General features: G+C 37.4%; 1 protein-coding gene across 1 annotated transcript in view; it reads left to right on the top strand.

The window, feature by feature from the left end:
• Positions 1 to 466: 466 nt before the first annotated feature.
• The window catches only part of VTA1 (vesicle trafficking 1), a 75898-nt gene continuing 57978 nt past the window's right edge, over positions 467 to 18386 (top strand). The window contains exon 1 of the mRNA XM_073337486.1: positions 467 to 667. Within this exon, the coding sequence (XP_073193587.1) occupies positions 559 to 667 (109 nt within the window). The 5' untranslated portion in view covers positions 467 to 558. The remainder of the gene's footprint in view (positions 668 to 18386) is intronic.

The following is an 18386-nucleotide window of genomic DNA, read 5'->3' on the forward strand; positions in this document are numbered from 1 at the left end:
CAGAGCACTAACAAGTCACTTCCACCCCTTAACGCAATTGAGAGCAACATTCAGGCACGTGCCTATACGCCACCCTTTGCACCGACCCACGGCTTCCCTTATGATCACAGCTGCCGCCTAAGCAGCCCTGCTCTATTTGACAGGGGAACCCACACAGTAGAGGAGGCCACAACTTTTGTCTCCCCTTTGTGGCTAGGAACAGGCCCGCAGCGGCTGCACTAGCGACCACAGGCTAGCCCCATTGCTAAAGCTCGCGGATAAAGGGAGGCTCGTGTCCGCGGTGGGCTTCGAACGCGAGTCGCCCCGCTCCCAGGCCGGCGCGCTCCCTACTACGCCACTTCGCGCCGCAGGTGGCAGCCCTCCCCGCCTCACTTTTCCCCGTCGCTCACCAGGTGTCGCTGCTGCAGGAGCGAGGCGCCACGCTCTCCCCCCCCCCCCCCCCCCGCACGCCTCGGCCGGCGGCTGCCGCGGCACCGGAAGCGGAAGTGGACCGCGGGGGTCGGGCGTGGGACTAGTTGTTGTTGCTAGTGCTGGCGCCGCGGGTCCGACTGGGGCGTCATGGCGGCCGCGGCCCTTCCTCCTTTGCCTGAGCAGTTCAGGAGCCTCCAGCATCACTTGCGAACCGGGCAGGAGCTGGACAAGCGGGAGCCGGTGGTGGCGTATTACTGTGAGTGAGGCTGCCACGGCCACGAGAGCCCCGCCCCGCCCCCCACTCACCGACCGGTCCCCGACAGCCACGCCCCCACCCCGTGACTGTGTCCCCTGCCCCGCCCCCAACGCCCCTTCTAACCGCAGCCCCCTGGGCCCGCGTCTCGCTGGGTCCTGATCTGCAGGCCCGACCCGAGCTACAATCCGGGCGGGCCGCGTCCCCCCCGCCCCCCTCCCGGGACAGACCACTTTTTCGGGGGTGGAGTTAGGAATACTAACCTAATACATCGTTTTGTACCACGACTAAATTTGTCCACTTTTAATCCGGTGCGAAAAATTAATGTTTGTTCCAAATTTAGCGTTGCCTTTAATTAAGGGAGCACCTATTCTGGGTCGCCGCCCAACCCTCAGTGATTAATGCCCAAGACACAACGTCTAGCAAAATACCACCCAGTGGCACCACCTTCACCTCCCTATAAAGCTTATGCCCAGATGAATTTTTTAGTCTCTAAGGTGCCACAAGTACTCCTCCTTGTCTTTGCTTAGAAGTTGGAATAGTTTTAATAAGGGATTTTAAAAAAATCAGTGATGGAGGTTTTCAAATGCCTCTTTGAAATATATAAAAGTAGACTCTTAAAATGGAGAAACAGACTAGGATTGAGGGGAGCTTGGTTCTGTTCCCAGCTCTGCTGCTGAATTGTCTTGCCTTCAGCAGTTCACTTTCCTCATCTTTTGAGGCAGGTGTTTGTGTATCCTTCTAGATATTTAAAATCTTCATTTGTTATTATTTGACATTTCCTCTTTCTAAGGGCAGGTCTACCCTACAGCCCAAGTCAATCTAACTTACGTTGCTCAGGTTACGTGGATGCAAGTTTTGCGCTGTTCACGCCAGTGCTACGTCGGCGGAAGATGCTCTCCTGCCAACATAGCTTATGTTTCTTGCTGAAGTATATGCCAACGGGAGAGTGCTCTCCCGACAGCATAGCGCATCACCAGACATGTTACAGTGGCGCAGTTGCATCAGTGTAGCTGCGTTTATGTAGCACTGTACTGTAGAATGGCCCTCACTCATTTTCAGCAGGGAGGAAATTATATTTTCTTAAGGCTTGTCTACACTACAGTAGCACAGCTGCACTGGTGTAGACCCTTGCTATACTGTCAGAAGGGTTTTTTTCATTGCTGTAGTTAATCTACCTCTTCGAGAGGTAGTAGTAGTTGACAGAAGAATTCTTCCATTCATTTAGTGGTGTCTATATTGGGGCTTAGCCTGGCCTAAGTACATCTCTCCGGGGTGTGAATTATTCACATCGCTGAGCAACATAGCTAGGTCAACCTAAGTTTTAGGTGTACTGTTTCTGTCTCTTAAATGACTTATTCTTCCCCTTTGAGATAACTTTATCAGGAGGTAACTTCTTGGAGTTGTAGTAGTATATTTTCAGAAAGTAAATGGGGAAAGGAACTTTTTAACCAATGATTTAATAAAGTACTTCTTTGTATACAGAGGTAAACTGAAAATGCAGGCTTGCAGTGTTTTGAAAAACATAGGCAACTCGGAGGCACAAGAATGATGCTATTCTTTATTTCGTGCACACAAATAATATGCTAATACAGTACTAGAATATCAACAAGTTGAATAAGGCATCTGTAAAATAACAGGAAAACTAGAGGTTTATAATAATAATTGCTGGATGGTTCTAGTAAAACACAACACAAAGTCATCTTGTATGTGACAGGAAGCACTAGCTAGCTCCTGAAGTGCTTTTTCGTTATCAGATGTAACACAATGTCTAACTACGTCATACAAATAATAGAGTTTCATGTAAGCAAGTAAGTGCAGGTTTTTGTTCTGATGAAACTAAATGCAGAAATGTTTGATGATTAACCAATATAATTTCTCGTTTTTTTGATTTATATATTTGTTTTGAAATCTAATATAAGTTCTCAGGAGTATGTAGGAAAAAACTAACTTTTTATCACACCTTAATATATTGTGATATTTGAATGTATTTTGTGATATTTGTACTTCAGTGAATAAGTACTTAAGGGAGAGGAGATAAAGTGCCAATTAGCTTTATATCATTTATGGTACTTCCCTGCTTGAGCTTTAAATTAGTGTAGGTGGCCTTGACTTTTCCATTTGGTCACTTAAGTGTGCTTACTGTGTTATTGAACATAGCAGAAGAATATGTTCCAGTGACATAATGTTTCTCATTACAACTTAAAGTAAAAAGTGATGACATCTTGTTTTCAAAACCAAACACTGTATAGATTCTGAATCCTTTTAAATGTCACAGAGCAAAAGAATCAGTCATCACTGAAATTATTTCAAAACTTTAAGTAGTGTTTCATACAAATAGACATCCGACCCATCTCTAGCAATGAAACTGTTCCTGCTATATTGTATGGCTCCAATCCTGCAACTTCTGGTGTGTTGATGTGCTGGAGAGCCCTTTTGAACTCCATGTTGGTGGGATTTGATGCAGGGACAAGGAGTTTCAGGATCAAGGAGATAGGCTTCAATCCTATAAATGTGTGTTTTTAACTTTACTGTGATGAGTACTCCCATTGACTTCTTGTGACTACTCAAGGTTTTAAAGTTAAACACGTTCATGAGTGTTGGCAGTGCCAGGGGTGAAGGGCATTTCTGCACATTGTTTAGCAGTAAAATTGTCAGTAGTGACCACTCCTTGATATTCCTTCTATATGTAACTTCCTGCTGTTCCCTCCCTTCGTGTCCTTCCCCCCACCCCCGTTTCAATGGATAGTGGGTGTTAAGTCTGTGTTATGAACAGACCTTGGTACTTGAGTTCGAAGTTGGATTTTCTACCTCTAAGTAATAACTAAAAATCAAGAAGCAAAGTGTAACATATTGTTTGTCTCACAAAAATAGCAAACAGAAAATTTTAAATAGAAAGATATACATTTAGAAGTATTTATTTATTGTTAGACTATAATAGTTTTTAAAGAATACACCTTGGGCTTAAACTATGTTTATTTTAAAATGTGTATTGTAAAAGACTTTTTTTGAGCATTTCCTTTTCTAGGCTGTATTAAATAGTTTGTGTTAATCATATAGCAAGGTCTTCTCAGTGGTGCTTGTTCAGTGCCGAGCTGTTTCCACACCCCACTGATGATCAGATTTACTATCTAGTAATGTCTAAAAGAAAAGTTATATAGCTCCACTGGAGAAAAGGGCATAGGTGATTAATGGTGAACAAGGTGGAATTCTTCCTTCATTAAGTAATATGTGTGGAGGGTAGATTGTTTAATAGAACTGTATGATTTCTTCAAGGGATGTCATTTTCTAAACACAAGGAGGAAAACTCTGATAATAAATCTCTGGCCTGTTCAATATCTAAAGAAAAAGATGTCCCCAAGTAATATCAAAGACAGTCTGACTGGAAAATAAACTTGCAAAATAACTGTGTTTGAGAGATAATTACTTGTTTTTGTAACTAAGTTTTCACTTCTGTTGTAGAGGTTTGATGAAGGAAACTTCTTCGATACTGATTTTTTTCAACCTTTCACTCTTGGCTCTTTTCAAATTAACCTGTAAATTTTCAAGAGTATATTTATTAACTAAATTGTGTTCATTTTACTTACTGTAGCTCTAATTTAAAGGTTATTGATAGCTGTGCAGGTGTACTGAAAGCAACACTATTGTCCCTGAATCTTTTCAACACTATAGTACGTACATAAATCATATTTCCATATCCAGTAAATGCAGTATAAAATAGTATAAGTGATAATAGTCAGTGTGTTCCAGCAACTTCTAAGAAGCAGAGATATAGGGCCTGATTCTGATAACACAGTGTTATAAATCTGAAGTATCTCTGTTTAAATCATTGGACTAACTGGTGTAAAATAGGTGCAAAAAGAATTTGATCCTTAGATTTTTTTTTTTTTCAGCTCTCCCTTCTCCTTCTCCCATCATCTTCAAATTAATCTTTTGGACAGATGACAGTTAAAAAAGCCCTTACTCAGCATGTGTATTAGTGATTTTCCTGAAATGCAAGGGAAGAAAACACATACAAGATTTCAAGTTGCTTACTTCTCCCAGAACTCTAGCTGGCCATAGTTTGGTTGAAAAGCTGAGTGGAACAGAGGAAAAAGCCTCTGGCCAACATTTTTCAGCAGTTAAATGGGGTTTTTCCACTTTGGGGAGTTTGGGGAGTAATAAAATGTTGGCAGACTTGACCTTTTCTACCTGCAGTAGATCCAATGTCATTTTTTCTTGTGACAAGTGATAAAGAATAAGGAAGCTCTGCTTGGCCTTCTTGTCTTCTAAGGCTGAGAACTGTGTAGTGTATTGCAGTTCTATAGGATCATTCTGTTTAGCATTACCAAGCTATTTCTGTCTGCTTGTTTTATACAGCAGCTACAGTGTAGACCCTCTCACCCTCACCTGTATTTGACATACTGTAATATGTTTCTTAATGAAAACCTACTTTGTGTTTTTCAAAATTAGCCTCAACTGAAATTTCAAGTTCCAGTAAAGTGTTAGCATAAGTGGTAAATTTAAAAACTTGGCTATTATTAAGGCACAGGACTGACTATAGACAGCAAGAAATATTTTTCCCATTGTGCTTGGTTATAGTTGCAGAAACAATGTTCTACTGTAACTTGATACATTTTTGCTTATTAGGAAAATTTTGAGTAACCATTTAATCTTTTTTTGAAGCAGTATATAACTAAATGGTATTAGATCTTTCTATTGAAAAAAATCTTTGTCAATTATGTACTTTATACATTTAACGAGGGCTTATTAGAATTCAAAAGCATAAAATATTGTGCCCAGAAGATTTCTTGTTTATTAAAAGGTGAGTTCTGTGGAGTTCCTACATACTGGAAGGAAACATACATTTATTACATGTCTGCAACAAAGTTTCTTTGTAGGATGGTACCTACTAAGACTTCAGAGTTCAAACTGATTCACATGTTGTCCATGGTTGAACAATCTGTTTTCCGTATTGCTAATAGCAATGGGGAAACAGATTTTATGGGGTTTTTTTAAGTGTATGATTTGAGGTTACACATTAAGGAATAGATTTTAATCTTTTGTTTTTCTGGAATATTTAAGGAATAAGACACCTAGTTTGTGGTGTGCTGTGACCCATGTTTTGAATATATGGGATAAATTATAAGTTGTCCTCAATTTCAGTTTCTTGAAGATGGGTTTCCTTCATCCTATATCAAGTATTTTCCTTCGTCTGTCTTTGTTTGTGGGCACTTATTCCTTTAAGAGGATTGCAAGGGAGAAACTGTACTCTATGCTTTTGCCCTTATTGTTGCAGCAGAAGAACAAGTAGTTGTGTGTTTAGCAAACACTTACGAGAAAGGTTAATAAAAGTTAATAATTGCCAAATGTATTTGATGGAAATTATTAGAACAATGAAATCAAGCTGGTGATATTGTTTAAAAATACTAGGGGATGGACAGAAATGGAAATATAGAACAGATATGATTCAGAAATTAAAACTTGTTTTCTCAGGTGTGTATTCTTTGATTTAAGTAAACCATTAAACCTATTACTTACCCACTGGTCAGAGAATAACCCTCGGTCTAGGACCTCAGTACAGACCTGAGGATCATGAAATCTCCATTTTAACCTCTCTCAGAATGTTCCTTACACCAACTCATTCTCCTCTGGCTATTTTGTGAATCTAGCCCTTTAAAAATGGCCAGAACAAAATGTTTTCAGTCGAATAAAATGTTTAATTTAATCTGAAATGGACTTCAATTTGCCAAATTTGTCTGGAATTTTTCAAATTTGATTTGGGTGCTATTGTTTTTTTTAATTGCCAAATCAGTGATTTGCCCAGCTCTAGCTCCAACCTATTCTGTCATCCAGCTAACTATAATTCCCATTGGCATCTCCCTGGAACTTGTCATTTTGGGCAAAATTCTCTGCAGAGGAGCCCAAGTTGAGATCAGCATCTCCACTCTCTTGCATCTGGCAGCTTGTCTACACAGGGATATGTAGGGTAAGCATGGATGTGAATTTAAAGCGCACTAATAGTGATTTCTCACTAACTCCCTGTGTGGATTCTCTTACTTCACACTAGAAGCGCCTTTGCACTTTGCATTTACACCCTAAATTACTCTGCACTAAGTTCCTTGTATAGACAAGCACTTAGTGTCCTAATAAGGTGATTAAAGAACATCAGGCCTTTAGTAAATTCCTTGACCCTGAGAACCAGGGATTTGAATCTCTTCTGCTGGGGTTACCCCTCATTTTACCTAATCTCATATATCCCTGTTTGATTTGGACAAAAAGGGAAAAAAATACGGTAAAAGCTAAAAATCACAATAAAAGCAGTCGTTTTCAGAAAATTATTTGCAAGTTGACTGTTTCCATTTAATCATAAAATATTAAGATATCTTCGCCAAACATATTTCATATTGCAAAACATACATCTCACTGCTAAATACTCAAATCACAAAAGAAACGACCATTGAAAATGCAGTGATTTCACACTTTCCTTCTCTGCCCCTTCCCAACTTACTGACAACCACATATAATTGTACATGATCAGTCTTTGATGGATGTTTCATAGGAATGTAGATTGGTGGTATGATTCTGCAGTATACTCTTCTAAAACAGGTGTGCTATAAATCTGAAGACCTGTTGTGGAATTAATGTATTTTTTTTTCTTTTCTAAATTGACATTGATTATATAAAATTCATTTTGGTTATTAATATGCAAGGTTTAATTTAGAAAGCATGTGTTACTTCCCCGACCTTGTACCATCCCACGCACCCACCCTACTCTTCAAATAAAGGAGTTCCTTTTCCCATCCACCCTTTAGTCTGCATTGTGGTGTTTTTTCTTGGCTGAGGAGAGCTGGATGAGACTGTTTGGAGCTAACAATGCTAATCCTACAGTAGCTCAGATCTAGGGATTATTACAGAATGACATCCTTCCCACTAGAGGCCAGTACGGGTTGGGATGAGAAAAATCTCGATACTGAGTGAATATGACTCAGATGTCGCAATGTATATTGCTTCAGGGCCAACATAACAGACCCTCTTCTGTAGCTTTCACAAACTGTAGTTGCTCAAGAGTTATTTTTCTTGTGTGTAGACAATCCCATTTTTTGACTTCTTTCTTTGAACGAGTTGTGTCATCTTAGATGTGGTAACCCATGACTGCAGTTAATTGAACTTGTCTGCTTCTACTTTTCAAGCAGTTTCTCAAGTATTTGAAAAAGATGTCAAACTTACCTTTTTACTAAACTCTTACTCATTTCTAATATCAAATTTAGTGTTTTCACATTAATATATTGGAACATAGTAGTGCTCTTAAAAAACAGCAATGTTACGATCTCTACAAGATTGGATTTAATAGGGAATATGGTAAATTGCCTTAACCAAGAATTAGAACTGTAACCTTTCCATTGCATACAGAATCCATTGCTTGTGTCTTTCATATGAATTAAGTGCTCACAATAGGTGTGACTGATAAGTCTTGAAGACTGATGTTTTCATCTGTTGAATGGGTACAGCATAGACAGTTACACTGCAAAGTTCCCCAAATGGTCCTGAAAATGTAGGTCAGTCTTTGCCTTGAAGTACCAGCTTTAGGGATGAGTGTATTTCATTCTTCAACCTGCTGATCCTCTAAGTTTCTAACAAAGGCAAGCAAAGGTGCCGTTTGTGAAACATTTTCACGCTGGCCATTAAAGAGAGGAATGATGCTCCAGTGTTAGGGCAATAGTCAAAGACTTGGGATCAAGTCTGCCATAGACTTTTTCTGTGACCTTAGACAAGTCACTTAGCCTTTCTGTGCCTCAGTTCAGCATTAGAAAATGGGGAATATAGTATTCTCCTATGTCAAAGGAGAGATGTGAGGATAAATATATTTTAAGTTTGTGAAGCACTTGGATACTATAGTAATGAGGGCCAGAGATAAAACATATGTTTTTAAATCTCCCCCCCAAACCAAAGAAAAAAAAACGGGACAGGGGAATCTCCTTTTATTCTTTCAGCTAGTATTTTTAAAAACAGGTGGATTTTCATTTCCCTTGGTTATGTCCATAAGAGAAACTGAGCAAATGTAAAACCTGTCTTCAAACCTTGTCAACAATTTTCTTAAGTTTTTTTTGTGGCTTCTTCCTTTATAGTGTGTATATATCTCATGTTACATACTAAGCAAACAGATAGTGATGAGACAAGGAAGACTTTTTAAAAAATGCTTTCTCCTGACACTCATAAAAAGAAAGTTATATTGAATTAATTTTATTATGAGGCTTAAGTTCAGAATCTATTAGATTGTGTAAAGCTTTTAACTTGGAAAGCCATTGATTTTGCTATTGTTAGCTCTGTGTAAAGTGTTTGGGATGTTTGGAGTATCTGATTGTTAAAGCTGAAGTAAGGTTTTAGAAAGTGCATTGGATTGACTCTGACAGTGTACTTGGAGGTAGTGTGTTATTTTAATTGTTTTGTGGAAGTGCAATAATCTGAATATTAAAGACGCAGGTATTAATACTGACCATTTCAAAGATTAAAACCTGATACTTTTTAGGTAAAGTTTGCAAGTCTACAGATCAAGTTATTGCCCATTGTCATCTTCCTCATAATATTTTAAACTTTTCTTGTGTTTGCTCTGACCGTAGCCAGCATCTTCCTCGTACTTTATGGGGCAGCCCCCGGTACCTTTCCTTTGACTGAGGGCCTAGATCTGGCCTATTTCTGTCTCCCTTGAGAGTAAATGAAAGGGTTATTCATCACAATGACCATGAGTATCCTCTTATTAAAGTCAGCAATTTTAAATTCATGTATTTTTTTTTAAAAAATCCTGTTTTTTAATCAGTCTAAATACATTGACAGCTATGTTGTTGCACAGTATTTAGTGTAGCTAGATCAGATTTTTCTAGTTTTATTCCAGCTTTATGTTGGAGGACCAGAAGTTGGTCTTTAAATAACAGCACTGAAAGACCAGAGCTTGGAAGAGAGAATTGGTCATTCTTTTTCTAGAATTCTTAATGGAGATTTGTACAGCCTATTTGCATTACCATCTGGACTTCAGAGTTACAACATGTGTTTGTAATTGCAAATATAACTGTATTTTCCAATTAATTCATTTTATTTAACAAGCTGGTATTCTTTAGAGAATAGTATGTTCTAAAATAGTTGTTTATAATTTTCAATACAATTTTTTGAAACAATATCAGGTTTGTAGTATTAATAGTACAAATATGTATCTCCTACGTAGTGTTTTGAAAAATGAGACCACCCAGCACATATACAACATTGTGGTAAGTTTTAAAATGTGGTACTGTAAATGATCCGCCCTCAATTCCAGGATTTGGAATACTATTAAACATGAACTGAAAATATTTTTTTTTCTTGGATGGGATCTCTCTTACTTTTTAAAGGTAGTCTGGCTATTTTTTCCTCCAAAAGGAAAACAGTTTTCTTCAGCTTGTATTTTTCCTTAGAAATATCAGGAATTTCAAGTTTTGTTATCTTTGGGGAGGACTTATTGTTTGACTCAAATTTTTGACTTTTTCAGTCAAACTCTTACTGTTTGACTTTGCCCATCTACATCTCCCACGTTATGTAGTGGAAGGGGGAGCATATGACCCTCCAAGGTGTTTTTTATATATATACATATATACTGCAAAATAGGTAATGTACTTAGTCAGTTAATTCAAGTGAATTAGACTTGGCCATCCTGTAAAAAAGTAGCATGATGAATACTAAAACTACTAATTCCATAGTGGAATAAACAGTGGAGCAAGTAGAAATCATTTCTTGCTGGTACACTGCACTCATAGGGGGAGGCATGTGACCTCCCCATGTGATTCCTCCCCAGCCTGGCCCCTCCCCGTGATCCACATCCATCCCACAGTTACCTGGGGGAGGGGGTCTGACTGTCCTCCTCCTGCTGTGCCGTAGGTGTCTGCTGTACAGATCCCAGGCAGGAGGACTCAGGAGACACAGCTGCATGGAAGGCCTGGGGCAGAGCTGGAAGCGGTACAGCCACACCGGAGGAGCGTGAAAGGAGTTGTAGTTTCTGTTGCTACAGAACAGTTGTCTATGTTAGATTGAATGACTCTGGAAAGCAGGGTGGATTGATTTTAAATCAAGGCAATTTAAATCCTGATTTAAATTACCAAGTTGAAATCCTTGATTTAAATAGTCGATGTTAATCAGGTTTTCCATTTGCACTTTAGTTACTTTCTAAACAAAGTTGCATTCTCATTGGTTGGTATAACCATTAAAACATGTTCACTTCCAACTAAATAAAGCCTTTGTGCTAGATTTTGTACATCTTTTTGCTACCTAAGAGAGTATACTGTAACTATATACATTTATTTAAGCAACTGTATAGCTTAATATTTTCAGATTCTTATTAATTGTACATTTTAATATGTTAGAAAATTAGTGAATAACATATTGCTTATTTCTAACAACAAAAAACTAATTTTTTTGTCATGATTTGTGTCAAACTGGATTAGGATGGTAACTGGAATTTAATTAAATGCACAAAACAGCATATAAAATTTATTTTTATTAAAACAACCTTAAATGTTGTGGGCACAAACTTCTCTTATCAGGACATAGTTCACATTTACAACTAAATGGTTTAATAAAGAAACAGAGGTATTAACTGTAGTCAGTGAATAAAATTGATTATTTCAGGTGAGCCTGGGAAGAATTTCAAACATGCCTAAGTGAAAGTGACTGGAGCTTAAGTTCCTACTTGCCTAAGTCTGCTGAAAATGAGACAACAGTCTCCTAAGTTACTTGGGCTGTGTTTCACACTTCTAAAACTAGTAAATCTCAATCCCTCCCTCTTTGTTTTTATGCATAGGCTGAAAGAGAGAGACAAGTTTTCCTGCATTTTGAATTCCCAATTGATTTCTCAACTTCGAGTGTTAGTCCACATGAAGAAAATAGTCTTTCTATGCCTGCAAAAGAGGCTACAGCTGTCAGAAGCCAGTTTAGCACTTGAGCATGATATGGTTCCAGGTGCTTAGCTACTGACTTCCACCTGTTTGAGTGGTGAGACTTTCTTTAAAACATCAGCAAACATATACTTCTTGAATGGTTCACCTCAAGCCCTGAAATTTATTATGGTTGGTGTGACTTGAAGGGTGACTATTAGATGCCCATGTCATAGCAGTTGCATCTTCTTCAGCAGTTAGGAATCTACTCTAGTACTTTGGATTGAGAATATTGGCAAGAAAATGAGGTGGAGTAAGTGCTTGACCTATCTGCTTCTTTCCTGCCTACAATTTAACATTGTTCTTGAGTATTTCTTTCTTCAGTGTCCTTTCCAAATTTCAACAGTATCAGCAGTACAGCAGCAATCTTTCTGCAGTTTGTTCAAGGCTATGGAAATAGGTTTCAGTGTATTCAGCATGTCTTCTATATTTCTCTTTAGTGCAATGTTGGCTGCTTTGTCTGTGATAGTTCCATCTATTTTGTCACAATTTTCTTGATAAGTTGTCATCAAAATAGGCCAGTTCTTAATAAATAGCTCAAAACATTCAGCCACTGAGTTCCATTGTACATCTTGGGGGAGAAATAGTTTGGATCTTATTGCTCTCCCATGAAGCTGAAATAAAGTGGTTGTTACAGAAGTAGTTTTCAATTTCAACAATATTTTCCTTTATTCCTGGAGTTTTACATAAGTCTTTGGCTAAAATATACATCAGATGAGGTCTGCACCCATATGTTGTGAGTTTCAGGTTCCCTCCATTATCTTCTAGATTTCTTCTCATCTTTGCTACATTTGCAGCATTCTGGGATAAAGCTACACACTTGATACTTTAATATTTGTTCACAGTTTTATAGTTTTTACTGCTCCTTCTTTTTAGTATTCTGCTGTATAGTCATTCCCTGATGTATCAGTTGTTTCTGTAAGATAGAACTTCTGTAAGATAGAACATCTTCTGTTGTCAGACAAGTACAACAGGATCATTGTGTACATTGCTTCATCCATCAAGACTCAGATTAACGCATTTCCCATCAATGTTTTTTGCGCGCTGTTCAATTTCTTTGTCATACACTCTATCCAGCAAACTTCCAGCAGTGTCTGCTTTACTGGGTGGAGTGTAGCCTGGTCGTAATGATTGAACCATGTCAATGAAATGTTTTGTTCTGAACAAGATGAAAGGGGGGAATTTGTTGCATAAATGAACCGAGCAATCTTTTCATCTATGGAGTCTTGCTGAAATTTGCTGGTCCTGATTACAATGCATCCATGGTTTTACTGGATGATGAAGACAGTACTTTTTTTATTTTTATTTTTTTGCATACAGGTAACTTACTGTCTGATGTGTGTTTAGTTGCTGTGCTGCTGGTGGTACACATTGCAGATGATGGACGTTCATAATCTCTTATGTCTAAGAAGGACCCTGAAACAAAATGGTAAAGGAAGTCGCTCACTGAATATTACTCAGTACACTGCTTTAAAAAAGTGATTGTGAATACAAGATTCCTCCTAGTGCAACTCTTTGTACCACCTTTTAAATGATAAAATTTATTCTAAACCAGGTTTTATAGGGAAGATAATTAATAAATATATGGATTATCTAAATATATTTAAATCCTTATCTCTAGCAGCATACCAAACAGGTTGAAAAAATGGTTTTAAAAGTTAAAATTCATAAGTGTCTAATAGAACTTTATTTGTAAACAGGAAATCTTCACCTAGGATGTTTGATTATATTGAGCAATAAAAAATAATTTCAGAAGTCCAGCAGAAACAGTAATAATATAGTTGATAAATATTCCTACAACAAATTAATATGCCAATTATATTTGCATTCAAACATTTTGAAATTCATAAGTAATCTACCCAAAATACAATTTTATTACAATAACTTGTCATAGATTATCATTTATTAGCATACTAGGACATGGAAGGCAGTCCATAAGAATGATGCAAAAATAAGTTTACTAACCAGTTGATTCAGATTGTTCAGGCATGCCCACGTAATCATCTTCAGGTCATTTACTTCTGAGGAGTATTTTTCATGATGGTGTTTCATTCTGTCGGTTAGGACTTTCATCTATGTGGCCCATGTTCCTGTTTTACCCAATGGTAGAGGAGTTTCTTGAAAGTATTCCTGAGTAGGGTCTTTCTTATGACCTGCAGCCAAGGCAGTTTTTTCCTCCAGTTCCCAGGTGTTGAAATCAAGACTAGAGGCTGCATTCTGAAGAATACTGTTCCTTCTTCCCACAGGGTCCTGCTTGAACACCAGTATTGCTCCTTTCTTTTTGCACACTTTGTTTCTTCTCCCTTGTTACATAAACTGGATCCACTGCTCCCCAATTCTTCACCCTGGGGGAAAACAACAAACTAAAAACTATGGAAGACTTCTGCTCGTGTAACCCAAATGCCTTTTTGCACTGCAGTATTTTATTTATTTAGAGACAGAGAGGGAAGCAGATGAGAAATTAATGGATCTGTTTGTATCTCCTTCTGTGTACACATGCAAGGAGACTGAGCAAGGCCGTTTACCTGAAGTGCCTAGAACCATCCAAAGCAGGGCTTGTAGTTACTGGGCAGGTTAGTGCTCTTCCATGAACTGGAGAGTAAGCTTCTGTGATGAGTTGACTCATAAATTTTCATAATTTTGAGAACTGAGCCAGTCAGGGAGTAAGCTATAAAATAGGAGTAAGAGACTGAGGTGGATGATCCTGATGTGATACATGATGGGGTCTCCTGGAGTAAGAGGCCAGGTCCCAATGCCTGTGATCACTTTGCCAGTCTTTTGCACCCAGTAGCGCTGTCCCTGGGTCCCCCCCAGGATCAAGCCCTTACTACAGTTCATGACCTATTGTGCCATATTCTTAAAGCTTGATCTCAAAAATTAAATGTTTTTCCTCTGATTTTTTCTTTATTTAGAAAAGCATCCTTTAACTCAAAATGTTTGATGGTGACAGTCATAGATTCAACATATTTTTTATTAAATTCAGATTTCATTTTAAACAGGTTTATTTTCAAAAGGAAAAGCTCATTATAATTTACATAAAATAAAAAGTCAGATTTAAATTTTAAAAAATCCAACTTAAAAAAAATCTACCCTCCTGGAGAGAGAACTACCTATTTGTCATTACAATTCGTCATCCCTCTAGGCCAGAGTAGAAGCATGTGGTAGGACAGAATTAGAAGATAGCAGCTAACAGTAATATCGATTCTGTGGATAAAACTTCATTTGCTGCTATTTTATTTTTATTCAGCACTAAATTCATTTAAAAAATAAAGTTTCTGTTATCCTGGCTGAAATCTGGAATAATATACTATGTTATAGAAATGAGTGCTATGCACAAATTAAAGACATACTACTCATGGTGAAATTGTGCTGTGCATTAGAAAAGGAGGAATAAACTAGTATTGAGTGACATGAATAAAAGCAGAACAGTTTGTGTCAAAGCTCATTGTATAATTCCTTCCAGCACACCCACATTTAGTATTTACTGAACAAAGATTAAGGGCAACAAATTGAAACATAAATATTCACTTCTTTGAAAAACATTTTTCTGCGAATTATTACTTGCCAAGTCTTTGACTTTGAAGATAAATGTCCTGTCTTAAAAAAAAAAAAATTAAGAAAAGAAATAGAAACAAACTGTTAATGATTAGTAAAACATATTTCTATCTTTGTGTATAAAAAGATTTAAAGCGATTTCAGTAATATATTACTAGCAAGTACTCTTTGCAGTATTAAATGATGGTGGCAGTAATTTACTCCACAAACCTTTTTTTACCTCTCCACCACCCCAGTCTCTGCATGTTGATTTAGTTTTGTTTGAGTAGACTTAATTTGAGCTGCTAAAATATTTTGTTAATTTTAAGAACATGGGAGCAAAGGTAATATAATTCTGTAATTATATATTAAGCAAAGTGCTTGAAACAGAGGTGAGATTAAAAATGAGTAATCAGCATCTTTTATTCATCTTCAGATAGCCCACATCTGTATCACAAGTAGTATTGAAGATTTGTAGGTCACTTTTTTTCTGACAAAGAATACCTAAGCTCTTCTAAAAGGTCCGGTTAAGACTTTGGAAATTTGTGAGTTCTTGCAGCTGGAATGTATGACTAACTATGGCTTTTATTTCAGAAGTTACAACTGCTTGGCTTTCTTTCCACTGAGTATATTTTTGATCAAAAGGTTAACATCAAGTGGCTGCCTTCATTTTAAGCCTAGCTCTTCAGTTTACAGAGTATTATTGGTTCCTTTAGGGACAAGCAATAAATACATTGTTTCAAGTTCAAGAGAAGAGAAGTAATTGGAAAATGAGCTTCATAATCATCTTGATATAAAATGACACCTTGAGCCATTAAGCACTTGTGTAAAGTATTCTCATTGTTTTAAAAGCAGACTCCTTTGGCTGCAATAATACAGTTTTAATTCAGAGCATAAAGAGGATCTCATTCTGTGCTGTATGTGGTACTAAGCAACTTAACCTCCCTATGAGGCTATTAGGAATCAAACATTGTCAGACAAAACAGAATTTGTGTGACCTTAGCAAGTATCATAGCTATATGTTCCATTGCTTTTGCAATATCATGGAAACTAAAATTTCTGGGTTTAAGGGAATGTAAATATTCAGTCTGTTTTCTTTCAGAAAAGAAATGAGGAAATATCATTTATGATTTATTAATGTCTGGTTTCGCTCAGCAAACTGGTGGGAAGAGGTGGGAATTTGGTTTCTCATTTGGGAGTTGCCCCTGAATATTGAGAAATCCCATCTTACTGAGCAGTGCTTAGGGCCTAGCAAGTTTTGTCTTCTGGCTATTAGGTGTCAGTTAAAAAATTTCAGAAAAGGAACAACCTGAACTTGAGAAGAAGATTTGGGCATCACTGCCTACAGCTCAATGAAGATATTTGCTTGTTGTTCAGTTGCAGTCGGAATAACAAATATGTGAAGTCCTTATCTTTCAAACACCTACATGCATGCTCAACCTCACTTTTGGACTGCTCACTGTAGTAAAATTAAGTATGTCTTTGTAGGATCGGGACTTTAGTTTGCATAAGCAACAGGATGGAGAAAAATATAATGCTTATGGCTTACTCCCAACTAGAATACTTTGGTCATCCCATCTTTAAAAGGATATTTCAGAGTTTTTCTAAAGGTGGGGGGAGAGGGCTAGAAAAAGGTCACAAAAATGACTAGGGGCATGGAAACACTTTCATATGAAGAGAGATTGAAAAGATTAGATTTGTTTACCTTAGAAAAGAGACATCAAAAAAGTATATAAAACAATTAATGGAATAGAGGAGGTAGATGGGACATTTCTGTTTTCTCCCTGCCTTACGAGAAAGGGGACAGTCAATTAAATTGAAAAGCAACAAATTCAAAAGTGAAAACCAATAAATATTTTTTGCATAAATCTGAATTAGATCACTGATGTTGTTGAGTCCAAAAAATTAATAGAATTCAAAAAGAGCTTAGATATTTATATGCATAACAAGAATATCCAGAGTTTTTATAGTTAATACTAGCAAATTTTAGAGGCAATATTAAACCTCATGCTACCAGGTTTTATGCCAAACTCTAACTATTAAAAATTAGGATGACACCTAATGTGGGAGGTAGGTTATTCAGCATCTGCCTAATACAGTGTTTCTTGCAAACCCATCTGAAGCCTCTGGTGCTGGCCATCATCAGAAATCACTGGACTAGATGGTTTGTGGATCTGATAAAGTATGGCAATTTCTGTGTTCCTGTAACACAGCCCTGGGGGGCAAAAAGTAGGGGAAAAAATCTAGTGTGTTTTAAAAATGTGTTTAATTGTATGTGGGACTGCAAACACTAAAATGCCTTAATCATATTCATATGGTTAGCCCTACTGCAGGGCAGAGTTAAAAGTTGTTTGGGTGCTTCATATGTGCTTATTTTAATATGTTTGAGTTTCTTTTAAGTGTATCCTTAATTCTAAATTTTGTGGATTTGTAATGCTTGGTTTTAGAATAATTGCAGCACCTTGGAGGGTAAAAAAAATAAAATACTGGTACATACTCTTAAACTTAACTATATCTTAATGTAAGTGTTTTTTTTTGGGGGGGGGGGGGAAGGGATAAGGGAGTACATATGATAAATTCCATCTGCTTTTAAACTTATTGAGTTTCTTTCAGTTGCCAAACTCTTATTTTCAGTTGCTCAGAGCTTTTACCCAAAACATATCTTTTGGACTGAAGTTCCTATTTAGTCTCAAAATTAGAACTTTGTTTTTGTTTTTGCATTGTTGATGATACAGCTGTTAGGCTATTTTTTAAATTATCCAAATGTGTACAGGGAGGAGTCCGAAGGCAAAAGTTGTTTTTCATCTGCTAAAAAATGTTTGTCTTTTTTGTGGTTAAATAACTCAGATTTATTTTAACGTTTTAAAACTTGGCCAGTGCATGATCCTGAATAAGGAGTGCATGCTTTGTCTGCTTTGAAGAAATTTGGTTTTGAAATAATGTGGTATTTGGCTCATATGAGGTACATTTCCTAAACTTTGGAAAGACTTACCAGATTGTAAGACTCACTGCTCAAACCTAATAACTGATAGCCAAGGTGATTCTGCTCTACTTCAGAATCATTGGAGGAAGTTTGCAGCCCTTTTTTACTTACACAGCAAGTTCAATATGTCCTCTGATTTGTCTGCCTTCAGAATGGGGGTTGCGTGTTCCCTACTGCAATCACTGTCAAGTCCCTCTGCCAGTTTCAAAATCAGCTTGTTACACTCCGCCCCTGCCTCCCCCCCCACCCCCGGCAATCTTACTGGATT

Source organism: Lepidochelys kempii, chromosome 3 (assembly GCF_965140285.1).
Source record: "Lepidochelys kempii isolate rLepKem1 chromosome 3, rLepKem1.hap1, whole genome shotgun sequence".
NCBI lineage: Eukaryota > Metazoa > Chordata > Testudines > Cheloniidae > Lepidochelys > Lepidochelys kempii.